General features: G+C 47.7%; 1 protein-coding gene across 2 annotated transcripts in view; it reads left to right on the forward strand.

Annotated features, from left to right (window-relative positions):
• Positions 1-1145: 1145 nt before the first annotated feature.
• ASIC4 (acid sensing ion channel subunit family member 4) overlaps positions 1146-12994 on the forward strand; it is a 204737-nt gene continuing 192888 nt past the window's right edge. For both annotated transcript variants that reach the window (XM_083432026.1, XM_083432029.1), the window contains exon 1: positions 1146-1793. In XM_083432026.1, the coding sequence (XP_083288152.1) occupies positions 1161-1793 (633 nt within the window). In that variant the 5' untranslated portion in view covers positions 1146-1160. The remainder of the gene's footprint in view (positions 1794-12994) is intronic.

Raw genomic sequence — 12994 nt, forward strand, 5'->3', positions numbered from 1 at the left:
TCATAGCCCTAAGGGTAGGTAGGGCTCACACAGAAGTTTTATTTTTAGGTATTTATAACATTTCATTTACAAATTCCTTCCCAGGAAACATCCCAAAGTGATTTAGCAAAAACATGTATAAGAACAATTTGAAATGTTAGTTCAAAAGCAGATTGGAATAATAATAATAAAAACTCTACTTAAAATGCTTGTTGAAAAGACTAAGGTCTTCAGTGAGCCTAAGAGACAACAGAGGTGGTACCTGTCTGGCATGTAACAGGAAGGAGTTTCAAAGGGCAGGTGTAGCCACACTAAAGGTCTAATTCTGACATCCTAGGGAGGGGACCTTCTGGTGAGATGGCATCAGCAGGAGGCCTTCTTTTGCAGAGCACAGTGATCATTTGGGTATCTAAGGGGTGAGGCGATGTTTTGGGTATCCTCACCTCAAGCTGTATAAGGCTTTGTATATCAATACCAGAATCCTGAACTTTGCGTTGTAGCTGATTGACAGCCAGTGCAACCATTTCAGTTGCAGCACAACATGGTGGTGACATTCTGCCCCATGAGCTGCTGCATTTTGCCTGCAGGCCCACCTTGGTTGGTTGGTCCCAACTCCTTCCTGATTATGGGCATATGGCCCAGGAGGCCATTACCTTTCCCCATTCCAACTCAAGTATTTATTTTCCATTATACACAACCACACTGAAAGAAGCAGAACAACCTCGCCCTCCATTCTCCCTGCTGGACTGTTCTTCAAAGGCTGGATATGTTTGCTTACCTGCCCTGTTCACTAAGTGCTGGAGTGAATCAATGATGCCTCAGGCTAATTAGCAGCCCCAGTCCCAGGAGACAGAGATGGACTCAGCCTGCGGTTTGCGAGGGACGCATTTGCTCCCCCTCATCTGGCACAGGCTCTTCCGGGATCCGGCAGTGCTAATTGCCCTGGATGAACATGTTTACTGTCTTTCAGCTCCCAGGAGGGGCCCTAGGCAAGGCATGAGGCCAAGCTCCTCCCCACCCCATGGCTGTTAATACTACGCTGCTGTAAGTGAGCCCTGTCGTTAGACAGAGAGGGCCGCTGCAACACTCAACAGCCCATCCAAACTCCAGAGCCAGATTCTTAACTGCATGCCTTTGAGGGGCTTGTACCTATCCTTTATTTTCAAGAGGGCACTGCAAGTATGCCAGGGCCTACATGGACAGAGGAGATACCCTCCTGGCACAGTTGCTCCCCTCTGCCCAAAGCAGTCCGGCATATTGAGGAGGTTTCCCATGTGGTACACCCACCCACTTCTGCCCCCAGCCTGGAAGCGTTTGCCAGGAGTTCAACGCTCCATGGCATCAGCCACATCTTCCGCCATGGGTGCAACAAAGGCCGCAAATTTCTGTGGATCGTGGCCTTCCTGGGCTCCCTTGGCTTCCTCATCCACGTCTATGCAGACCGAGTGGATTTCTACTTTCAGTATCCTCACGACACCACGCTGGAAGAAGAGACCCTCCCCAGTCTGACTTTCCCAGCGATCACCATCTGCAATCTCAACCCTCTTCGCTTTTCCCAACTATCTGGCCATGACCTCTACTGGGCTGGAGAGTACCTGGGCTTCCTGGATGGCGATGACAAGATTGCTGTGTCCAAGGGCGAGGACGGGGACATTCGGGAGGTGCTAAGTAAGAAGCTAATGCAGAGCAAGGGGGAAAGGAATCTCCCGTTCAACTTCACGGAGCTCCATGACCGCGCTGGGCACCAGATGGACCAGATGCTGGTTCTGTGCAGCTTCGGCAATGAGTCGTGCAATGCCAGTGACTTCGAAACAGTGAGTCTGCTGCCACATCGCTGGTCTGTTGAGGATAGTGGGAACACCTCATGGTGATCATGGAATGGGTAGCATGGGTTCTTAGCTAAGCTAGGGACAAGCAAATAACTGGTAATTCTGTTCCTTCTCTTAAATCAGGGCTGAGGAACCTGTGGCCTGCCCAGTATTGCCGTATAACAACTCCTATCATCCCTGACCATTGGCCGTGCAAGCTGGGGCAGGTGAGAGTTGGAAGGGCCACAGCTTCCTCATCACTGTATTGAGGGGAGAATTTGATCCACACCAAACCTTTCAAATGACTGAAATGCCATATTCAGGCCAAGCTCTTTTTAAAAAGCTCACTAGTCTCTCCTAGGCCAGTGCTCCTCTCACAAACCGGAACTAAGTTCTCTTGTTAACCCTTGTTTGTGTTCTCTGTAGCCTGTGGCCATTGCGGGGATCAGGCACATTTCCCTATAATCGCTAGCTAATGAAACATGCTGGACTCTAGTCACTCTGAGGTTGTATCTTTAAAGTGTTCTTCCAGTGCCAGGGGGTAATCATGCAGATCACTTCTGCCTCCATCTCCTTTTGGCTACATAGATATTGCTGTTTAGGATTTCACTCAGAAAAGGCTTGAAAACCTCAGATTTCTACATCTCATCGGTGTCCCTGACCCTGAGCTTAGAGAGGACCTGCATTACTTTTCTCATCTCACTGGGAAACAATATTTGATGCTGCAAGTCATTCTTTGGGTAGGGGGTTGTGAAGAGTTGTTCTAGTATGACAATGAATCTGAACATTCTTGGATCCTGGTTCTGTTCACAGTGATAGGCAATAACAGCAGAGCGGCAGGGAGTGGGGTTTGTGTTTGGTTTTCAGTAATGGGCTTTGCAGTAGTGGGAAGAACAGACTGCTTTGGCTAGGATGAGCCAAGGGTCCTGTGTGTTGATGTGGGAAGAAACTTCATGGCATGCTTAGATACTCCAGGCTATACACTGTGAGCAAAGTCTTTTTTCAGAGTTTGGGCCCACAGATTGTGGGGAACCACTTCCTTTCATCCTAGCAAAACAATTAGTGTTTTTAATATTCTGTTGGGAGCCACCCAGAGTCACTGGGAACCCCAGCCAGATGGGTGGGGTATAAATAATAAATTCTTATTATTACATTATTATTATTATTAACTAAATCTGGAAAGGGTTCAAACTCATTTGGGATCCTAAAACTGAGAATCTTCAGCTCCGTGACTTTGCAAGAGATCTAGGGAAGGGGATACTGTGCTTCATGCCCTAGCATCAGCCTTCCAGCTACTAAGACAAGGGGTGGGAAACCTTTTTTCAGCTTAATGGCCACATTTAGGGATATGATTTGCTGGTGATGCAAAGGGCCAGAGTAAAAAAATGGGCAGAACAATACATATGACTTACTTTTGGACAGTAGACTACGGCTGTGTACACCCTATGCCTTAAAAACACATGCAAACGACGTTTCACCTCACCCCTCAAAGAATTCTGGGCACTGTAGTTTACTGCTCACCATCCAGAGTGGCAGGTAAAAGGCAATGTTATTCAAGCAATATTATTATTGCTGAGCCACCCACTCCAGAAAGAAGGGCAAGAAGTAGTCCTGGGTGTGATCGATCTCCTTGCCTTGTCCGCCTCTTCTACCTGGGTTGGCCCTGGGAGCTCCTCATTGCCACCTGTGTTCTATCCCTTAGTGTTGACACTGGAGCGAGGATGTGTCTGTGTTCCTTTGGATAAATGGTAGGTGTCTGCCTCCTGCTTTCTTCCTTCCCATTTGGATGAGACTCCCCCCCCCCCAATAAAATGGAATTAAATTCTCTCTCTGTGTGTGTGTGTGTGTGGAGAAGGACTTGATCTGGCCCTGCAGGCAGCCACAGCCTGCTGCAAAACAGCCGTTTCATTATCTCTGCTTGCAAAATCAAGAATGCTTTGGAAGGTGCAAATCTCTGCCAGCATCCGCCAGCCCCCTTCCCAGCTTCCTGCCAATCAGCACTCCAGGTCAGTTAGGCACCACTGGTATGGATTGTGGCATAGCCTCCTTGGCCATTTCTATTGCACACCCCTTCATTTTGGGTTTGGTGTATATAGATACACCTTTAAAATGGGTTCACATTTTTTTCTTCCGTTACAACATAGTTAGTAGATGTGCAGAACTAATCAAATTAAAGTCTCTGACGTCCGTCTTGTGCTAACCTCCAGTCTTCAGGTGAATGTTCTACTTTTTTTCTTTAAAGCACAGCATGAACATTTAGTCAGGGAAACAATTTTTTGACGTTTTGCTGTTTGTTTGTTTCTTTGCTTCTAAGGAAAAATCAATTATAAAAAGAGTTTCAAAGCTGTTTCAGGGAGGAGGGGCAGTGGGTTTGTGACATCACAAGGCCAACCAATCCACTCTGTTCACGGCCAGATTCTTCTGGAAAGTGGCTGAGATCAATCCGAGTCAAGGAAATGTACTTTTATATTATACAATATGATATGCAAACTTCGACAGCAAGTTGACCACTCAAATATGCAGTTTTTGAGTTGGATGTGGACACTGGCTGGGTCAGATTGAGATAGCACCAGATCACCCTGGGTCAGCCCACCCAGGTCAATCCAGGGCTGTCAGAAGGTGGAACAGCTGGGCAGGGGGAGAGAGGAAGTAGAGGAAGGCAGCCTCTACAGTTTTAAAGAACAACATGGGACTATTTGCAAAAGAGCTTTTAAAAAGCTCCACACTGTGCTTTGGCTGTGCATGGCTGTTCTCAGCAAGGGAACACACACACAGCCCTAAAGTTCGACTATCCGCTTGTATTCTTCTTGCAAAGTACTGACAGTCTGGAGGCACCCTGAAGGGTAGGAGACATTCTTAAGGGCAGGTAGAGGATGTGGTTCTCAGATCCTATCTGCATATAGAATGGAACATCGTCTATCCTGACACTGGGGGCCAGTTGGGCTAGGGTGTGGTTGTGACTGTTTTGTGTGAACGTGTCTTTAAATGGTACATGCCAGTTGCCTCTTTTCTAGACATCAGGGTGCAATTGTTGTTCTTCAGGGTAACCTTTGTGAGCTACGAATCAGGGGCTTGAGCACTTGGCAAATGGCAGGGAGCTGGCAGAGCCTAGGAGGGCCTGGTGACATGGGTGCATATGAATGTGGCCAACTAAGTGTTGGGAATGTTGGGATGCAACTCAGCTTGTTGAGGGATTTGCATGGGATTGAAGCTGGAAGAAAAGGGATTCTCTGAGATTCCTAAATTGCCTCACTGTCCTTTTATCTCTATGCTGACCTTTCCTTGATGCTAGACTGATATTTTCAGGTTGCAGCACTTGCTTCCTGCCTCTCTTACTCTTCTCTCTCTGACTTTCTTTGAGAGAGGTCATCTTGCGATGTATCTCTGCTAAATGCAAGGACCAAGCAGGACTCCATTGCATCTCAAACTTAGCTGTAACTAATAACTCTTTTCTATTCTAGTATGCATATCCTGTAATGAACTTAAGCTTTCTTATTTTCCATACCAACTGTCTCTGTGTGTGATGGCAACTAAAGTAAGCCTGCTCTGCCAGCAAGGATTCAATACACAGACAGCTTCCAAGCTGTGTGCTAACTTTGCAAAGTAATTCAGCAGTGAGGGCAGGCAGAAATCTTCTCTTCTCTTCCCTCCCTCCCCCCCCCCCCAGCCTATCTCTTAAAGGGCTAATTTGGGGCTGGTACAGCACTTTCAACTGCATGGGGATTTTTTTTTTACCCCTAAACAGCACAGGCATGTTATCTCCCTTCCCCTGCAGTCCATTCTACACTTTGCCTGAATTTAGGGCTGTTTTTTCTATATACTGACATTCGTATCGAAATTTGGATCTCATTCAGGTATGGGTTTAAGCTGGGTTTGAAGGGTTAAGCTGGAATGGAAGCTTTGGTCACTTTTCTCTGTGAAGGGAGCTCTTGCTCCTCAGGCTTGGCGGCAAAGCTGCAATGACTGTGAGCTTTCCTTGGGATCTAGGGTCATCAAGCCCAGGATCTTGCACCTTTAAGAATGCCCCCAGCTCTGGCTTTCCTTCATCACACAGATCATGGGGGGGGGGGTGTGCGCAGTGTGTATTCATGAGAGCCCTGTTTCCCAGGTTCTGGGAAAGACATATGGCAAGACTCGCTGCTGGGCAGAGGAGACAGCGGCTGCTGCAAGCCGAAACTCAGAGCCCTTGTGGCTGGTGGCTGCTGTGTGCTCAGTGGCTCGGAGCTATGCACAGGAAGAGCCTTAATTCAGTGTGACGGCTCCACTCATTGCGATAATGAGAACAAAGTGAGGCTGCCGTGTGGTACAGTGCACAGGTGTCAGCCGGCTGGCGCTCATCGCATCCCAGCGCTTCAGAGGCAAAGCAAAGGCTGTGGTGTGTGTAAGGGGCGATCAGCAGTTATTTTGGGCGATCAGCATCTAAGGCAGGAATCATCCTCTGAAAAACAATTGGTCTTTAAGCCAGGAGGACCCCGGGATAACACCACCAGCCATAATGTTTTCCTAAGGGCTCAACTACAAGGAATCTGGTGTGCTCAGGCTGGCAGGCATGATTCAGCTGGCACTGACTCTGAGTCCTGGCACAAAAGGGAACAGTGCCATCAGACCCCTGACGCACAGCATAGCCCATGTTGCCACTTCAGCACTGACCCAGATGGAACCCCTCAGCACGTCGCAAACCTGTAGATGCCACATCCATATTCACGCATGCGGGTGCTGCCTTTCTCACAGCATTAGTCCAGGAACATTTCCGGGATGGAGCCGCAGAGAACTTGCCAGCTTGATGGTGCTACTGCCAAATATGAAAGAAAAGGGCACTGCCAGTCTGTTGCTGCCAAGTCTGACTTGGTGGGACACACATCAGAAGGGGGAAATTGGGGGGGGTGAACATGAAAGTGTCCTTATGAACTACCAGTGCCTGTGGAAAGAAACACTTGCTTATACATCTTGCTGCCAGGAATGGTGTATTTTCATGTCAGCCCCTCTCCTGCCCCCTTTGCCACACAACCTGGCACCTGTCAGGCTGCTAGGAAAGTGACCCTCTTCCCTTCACCACTGGCTTCCCAGAGAAGCTGCCAGGGCAGGAGGAAAAAGGAGGAAGGGCCCCTGCTCAAAGTGCGTAATAACCGAGAAAGGAGTCCCACATCCTGCCCCCTCCTCTGCCTGCCTTTCCAGAGTCAATGGGGCGAGGATTATGAGCCATAAAGCTAGTGATCAATGGATGCTGATGGGAATGTTTCCGGTGAATAAAGCTGGCACCCGGGAGAAAGGAATGGCTCTGTTTCTCTCTCTCTCTCTCTCTCTCTCTCTCTCTCTCACACACACACACACACACACACAGAGAGCACCATTTCACTAAGGGAAGGTGGAATATGGCATGGCTGGTAGGTATTGCAGGGTTAGACCAGAGGAGGGTAGAAGCAAGGAAGGCCTTTGCAATGGAGACCTATGTCAGTGCCTGCACCTGAAGAGGGAGGAAAGAATGTAAGTAATATGATCTATCCCGCTGAGGTGCTCTGGTACTACGGGTCAAAATAAAGGTGATTGCCACACATCATAGGAAACCTGCCACACTGAATGCAATTTGCTAAAATAGATCCCTCTGGGACATTGTGCTTGTAGTGTCTTTGGAGCAACTTCCTGGAGAATGTCTGTGTGGGACATTCCTCATGCCCCAGGCTTGTATACTTCTGGCTAGCAGACAAAGAAGGTCTGATGTGGCAAGGGTCTGCTATGCAGAGAAGTGTGGAAGACATGATGAGTTGTGTGTGTGGCTAATGGCTGGGTAGTTGATGTAAACTGGTCAGCTTTGTGGAGCCTTGGCCATGTAGAAACAGGGGTCCATATATCTTGGCCCACATGTTCCTGAAAAACATTCCCTCCTGTTGACAGTTCAGAGGCATGATTCCACATAATCCAGTCTACAGTCTGTGACATTGCTCTGTGTAAAAAAAAGCTGAAAAAAAGTGAAGGCTTATGCCACAATAAATCTGCTATCCTTTAAGAGGGCACAAAACTCTTTGTCGGTTTGGTTCAGCTGGTGTTGAATGGGAAGCAAATCCCCAGCCACTTGGGCCTCACAGTTGTAAACGCAGTCCCTAGTTAGGGTGGTGGAGGTGATAGCGAGGCAAGCGGGAGGGCTGATTGAAGGGGGCTCTTTGAGGAAGGGTTTTATCTCAGGTTGGTGACAGTTAGATACCTTGGAGAGTGGTGACATGCTTTATGTCCTTCATAAAAGCAACAAGGGCACCTGTGTTTTTGTGTTTGTGATACCTTAAAAGCTAACAAATTTATTGTGTCAGAGGCTTTGGTAGGCCGGAGCCCATTTCAGCAGCTTCGTGGAGCACTACCTGCAGTGGACAATTTTCATCTCTCTCTCCACACATATATGTGGATCCAGACAGATGCGTTGGGACAGTGACATTACAGACTGAAGCTGGAAGGCCCAGCAGTGTTTGAGGGGGGTTGTCACTTCAGAGCAAACCCCAAATGGGATCCACAAACAGAGTGAAAAGAATTAGAATAAGTAGGTGTGCCCCACTCCCAACTGGCATAGTGAGGTGAATGGCGTACTGCAAGTGTAGAGAGCTTTTCTATCTGTTGAGGGCTGCTTTCCCTCAGGGTCAGCCTGTTAAGGCTTTGCATTTGAGTGGTGGGCAGTGGCAGAACCAAAGGTGGATAGAGCCAGAGACAAAAGTGGACAGGAGAGAGCAGAAACATCTTAAGGAGTACAATCAGTTTGCATACACACCATACATTTAAAGCAACCCCACCCCCGCCTGATAATCCTGGGAACTGGACTTTACCCTTCACAGAGCTACAATTCCCAGCACCCTTAACAAACTACATTTCCCAGGATTCAGGGTGAGCGGGTGAGCTTTAAATGTATGGTGTATATGCAGCCTTGGTTCCTGTAGTGGGTTGGTCAACCCCATCTTTACTGAGCTAAGGTCTGATAGTATCAAATCGACAAACAAATGCCTACTGCTTTACTGCTGGAGTCTTTCTTGGAATCCTTTCTGTTGAATAAGTGACTTTCAAGGCTCTTGCGGAATGCCCAGGAAGACTGAAGTGTTCCACAACAAATTTCCTTCATGTTTATTCAAGTCCACTCTGCCTAACGAGCTTGGTGGGTGAAAGAGGCCTCTAAGCCATTGCTGACCCAGAGATTGCTCCTCTCCTCCCTCCAGTATGCAGCAAATGAACAGGAAGGAGCTGGGTGGCACTCACAAATCCCCTGAAATCCGAACACAATCTTATTAAGAACCACTTAAGAGGTATCGCAGTGAGCTGTGATTCAAGCAATCGCAGGCTCATCACCTTGACAGAGCCTGCCTTCCACACAGCCCTAATGGTGCCAGCATGGTCCAAATAGCAGCTCATTCCAAAGGCCAACTCATGCCATCAGCATTGTCTCCAGCTCCATGCAGTTGATTACAACAATCATAAAGCTCTGGGGAGAGGAAGGTGGGAGAGAGGAATGACTCAGTGATGTCCCCCCCCCCCCCGCCCCAGCAGTTTTCATAGAAAAATAATTTAAGGGAGGGGAAGTTAACAGGTTGCTCACCCATTTCTGGTTCTGTGAAGGGTGTGTGCTACACACTACTGGAGGAAGTTCCAATTTTTTCACTGCAAGGGCTGCATCTGTCCAAAGGCCTGTGTGGGAAAGAACGTCAGTACTTCAGCTGCTAGGCACAGAGCTATGAATTCCTGTTGTGTGAGCATAAGTGTCACAACATTTATGCATCTTCACTCAGGCACTGCTCAGGCATTGCTCAGTGGTGGCAGTTAGGAAATGCAGCATGCCCATTTATCTGTGCCACAACTGGCCCCTTCTGCCTTGCTTAGCAACATAGGAGCATAGGTAGCTTAGTCAGGTCAATGGTGCTGCTGTCCAAATCACCTGGCGAGCATCAAGTTGGGGGTGGTTGCTTATACATTGGCATAGAACAGCCTTCTCTAACTTGATGATCCTCAGCTGTTTTGGACCACAGTTCCCATCAGCACCAACCAACTCCGTGATACCAACTCAGACTCAGCTAGGAGTCTGGGTGGTGTGAAGAAATCTTGGCAATGAGCTGGCTGGTTTCAGAACACACAGGCACCATTCCCCTTCTTCCATACATTCTGAAGCCCCAAAATGGTGAGGAGTGGGAGGGACTTGCTTCAGAGCAGTTTGTGGCCCCATCCCGTTCCTCAGAGTGCAGGCATTTGGCACTGACATGCCCCCAACATGCCACGGTGCTTTCTCCAGAGCATGTCCAGGCTCTGACAGGTAAATACCAGGCTATTTTTAGCCGCTCCCCCTGCTGCGTGCTGCAGCTGTTCCTTTCATTCAGATGAACAGATTTACCTCAATTTCACGTCCCACTGAGGCACAAGCCTAATCTCCCTGAAATTAACCTTTCCTGCTTCCCAGAATACCTGTCCCCTGGGCCAGGCCACTTGGGATCAGGATCTAATCTCCTAGTAATGAGCCAGAACCAAAGCTTACTGTCCCTATATTCGCTGGGGCATGCCTGACAGCTCTGCCAGGGGAGTCACTCCCTTGACCATTGCTGATCCCTGGGAGAAAGAGTCACTTTTTCTAGGAGGGTACAGAGCCTCCCCAGATCATGGGTGGCTGGGGGTTTGGAGGATAACAGCAGTGGGTGGGTGTATGTGTGGATGGGTGAGAGGGGAAACTGTCGGGTAGTTGCTGTGAGATTGGATCAAGCCTCAGTTCCACCCACCTTAACCCTCTGCTTTGTGCAATGCTGCAACAATGTGAACTGAACCTGAAAACTTCTTGTTGTTGTTTAGTCGTTTAGTTGTGTCCGGCTCTTTGTGGCCTCATGGACCAGAGCACGTCAGGCACTCCTGTCTTCCACTGCCTCCCGCAGTTTGGTCAAACTCATGCTGGTAGCTTCGAGAACACTGTTCAACCATCTCGTCCTCTGTCATCCCCTTCTCCTTGTGCCCTCAATCTTTTCCAAAATCAGGGTCTTTTCCAGGGAGTCTTCTCTTCTCTTGAGGTGGCCAAAGTATTGGAGTCTCAGCTTCAGGATCTGTCCTTCCACATCTGTCCTGAAAACTGGAGGAACACAAGGGCTTTTTTGTTAATTTCTGTCCGTGAAAATGTAGTCTCCCGTCAGAAGCAGAATGGTTTTGAACCTATCAAGACTTTGCTCACCATGCCTAGGCATTAAAGTGCCAAATATTAGGGACATTGTTGGTCTTCATACCACCACCCACCCACAGTGAACACAGAAACTGCTCCTCTGATAGCAGGGTGCAATGGTAATGATACCTCCAGGATGTGGCAGTGTATCCTTGTAACTATTTTAGGATGCTCATGAGCAATGCATTGTAATACATTCTGTAATTCAGTCTTGGAGACAGTATTATTCCACCCACTCTGCCACTGTAAGAATAGGTGGGTGACAAGTTTTGGATGACTACTTTGTGACATTTTTAGTTGGTCCTAATAAATGTAATTTTTGGATACACCCCTTATTGGCTCAACCTATTTCTTTTGTTATGTCCAACTTTTTTCATTCCTTAAGCATATAGCTTAAGGCTTAAGCATATAGCTTTATCATTCTGTAGCATATGGCTAATGTCGCTGGAGGGCACTGTGTTGATTTGGAGATATATACTGTATATATACTCCTTTTTCTGTTTTGACCCCAATGAAGCCAAGTTCTTTGTTATTTTATTTTATTTTAAATGAAATCAAAAGGTTAGCAATGGGCACCCATGCTCATTTGGTCACTGAAGGACTATAAGTGGCATTCCCGTCACCAATCCATCATAGCATCAGTGATTTATTGGGACTGCATACAGAATATGACACACTCAAGTGCTGAGAAAGGTAGGACAAGGCCTGCATGCAGCACGAAGCAAGGCTTCCATGTGAGATGTATCTATTCTCCAGAATACGCCCCTTGCATCAGTCTTAGATTGGAGAGAGGCACCTCTTTCTTTGTTTGGAGCTGCATAATGGTGATTTCTGGGGCCTCTAAACCTAAAGTGAAGACACGAGTGCTGTCCTTGGTGCTGTCCTTGTTTTTGTCTTCTGGTACTGTCCAAGGTCCTGAATCTCATCTCCTTTGGTGGTGCTAGCTAATCTATTTGTTAGCTATATGCATTGGATATAGGTGTATGCTCGACTTTAATGCCCAAAAGAAAACTCACGGTGGAGGAGGAGGAGGAGGAGGAGGAGGAGGAGGAGGAGGAGGAGGAGGAGGAGAATGGACAGGATTAAATACCAACATTTCATTAAAACAACCAATAAACACATCTCAGTGACCTGCAGCATACTGTAAATAAACACATCCTGCCTGCGTGAAAGCTTGCTGAAATAGGGATTTTCTAAAGCTAAAGAACACCAGAGCCCAAGGGCCTCCCCTGGAAGGAACCTCACATTTACAGTGCTGCTACATATATATCAATCTCTGACTTTTGTCTTCTGGATTTCTGGGGGTTTTCCTGTTGTTGTTCTGTCTCTCACAGCTACAATAAACCTACCATTAAAATTATGGACTGGTCATTTCTTCGTCAGAGGGCAAACGGGCAAATTTAGCAGAGGATCAAATACTTTCCCCCCTCACTGTAGCAGTGGAGATACGATAGTCCCCTGTGACACCCCATAGCGTAGCCACCAGGGGGCCAAAAGGCACTCTCCCAATACTACTCTCTGGATTTGGTCCTGAAAGCAGGATTGCAACCATAGTAACACAGTGTCCCCAATTCCCATTCCCCAGAGCAGGGGGATATCATAGTCAATGGTAGCAAATTCCAATGAGAGATCAAGAAGGAGAAGCAGGTCGCATATAAGGAATTGCTTCTTGACTGACACTGAGTACGGAGGCATTTAAAGATTAAGACTAGCATCTTGATTCTTACCTGGAAACTACTAGCCAGTGCAATCTCATCGGCACTGAAGTAACATATTCTCCCTGGTAGCTAGCCAGGCAGCAGTTTTTTGTACCAGCTGCAATTTCCAAACCATTTTAAAAGAGAGTCCCACAGAGAGGGAATTTCAGTAATCGATCTGAGAAGTTCTGAAGGCATGGATGGCTTGGGCCATATACCCATCCTTGTGGAGAGGGGAGAGGAGGTGGTTGGCATCTCAGCTTAAGCAGGTAAAAGAGATTTGGCCCCTTTGCTTTTTAGCATAGTCCAGGATGCTGGGCCATCTCTTGGGTGCTGTATGAAGTGCTGGA

The sequence above is a fragment of the Podarcis tiliguerta genome, assembly GCF_965153285.1.
Source record: "Podarcis tiliguerta genome assembly, chromosome: 1".
Taxonomy (NCBI): domain Eukaryota; kingdom Metazoa; phylum Chordata; class Lepidosauria; order Squamata; family Lacertidae; genus Podarcis; species Podarcis tiliguerta.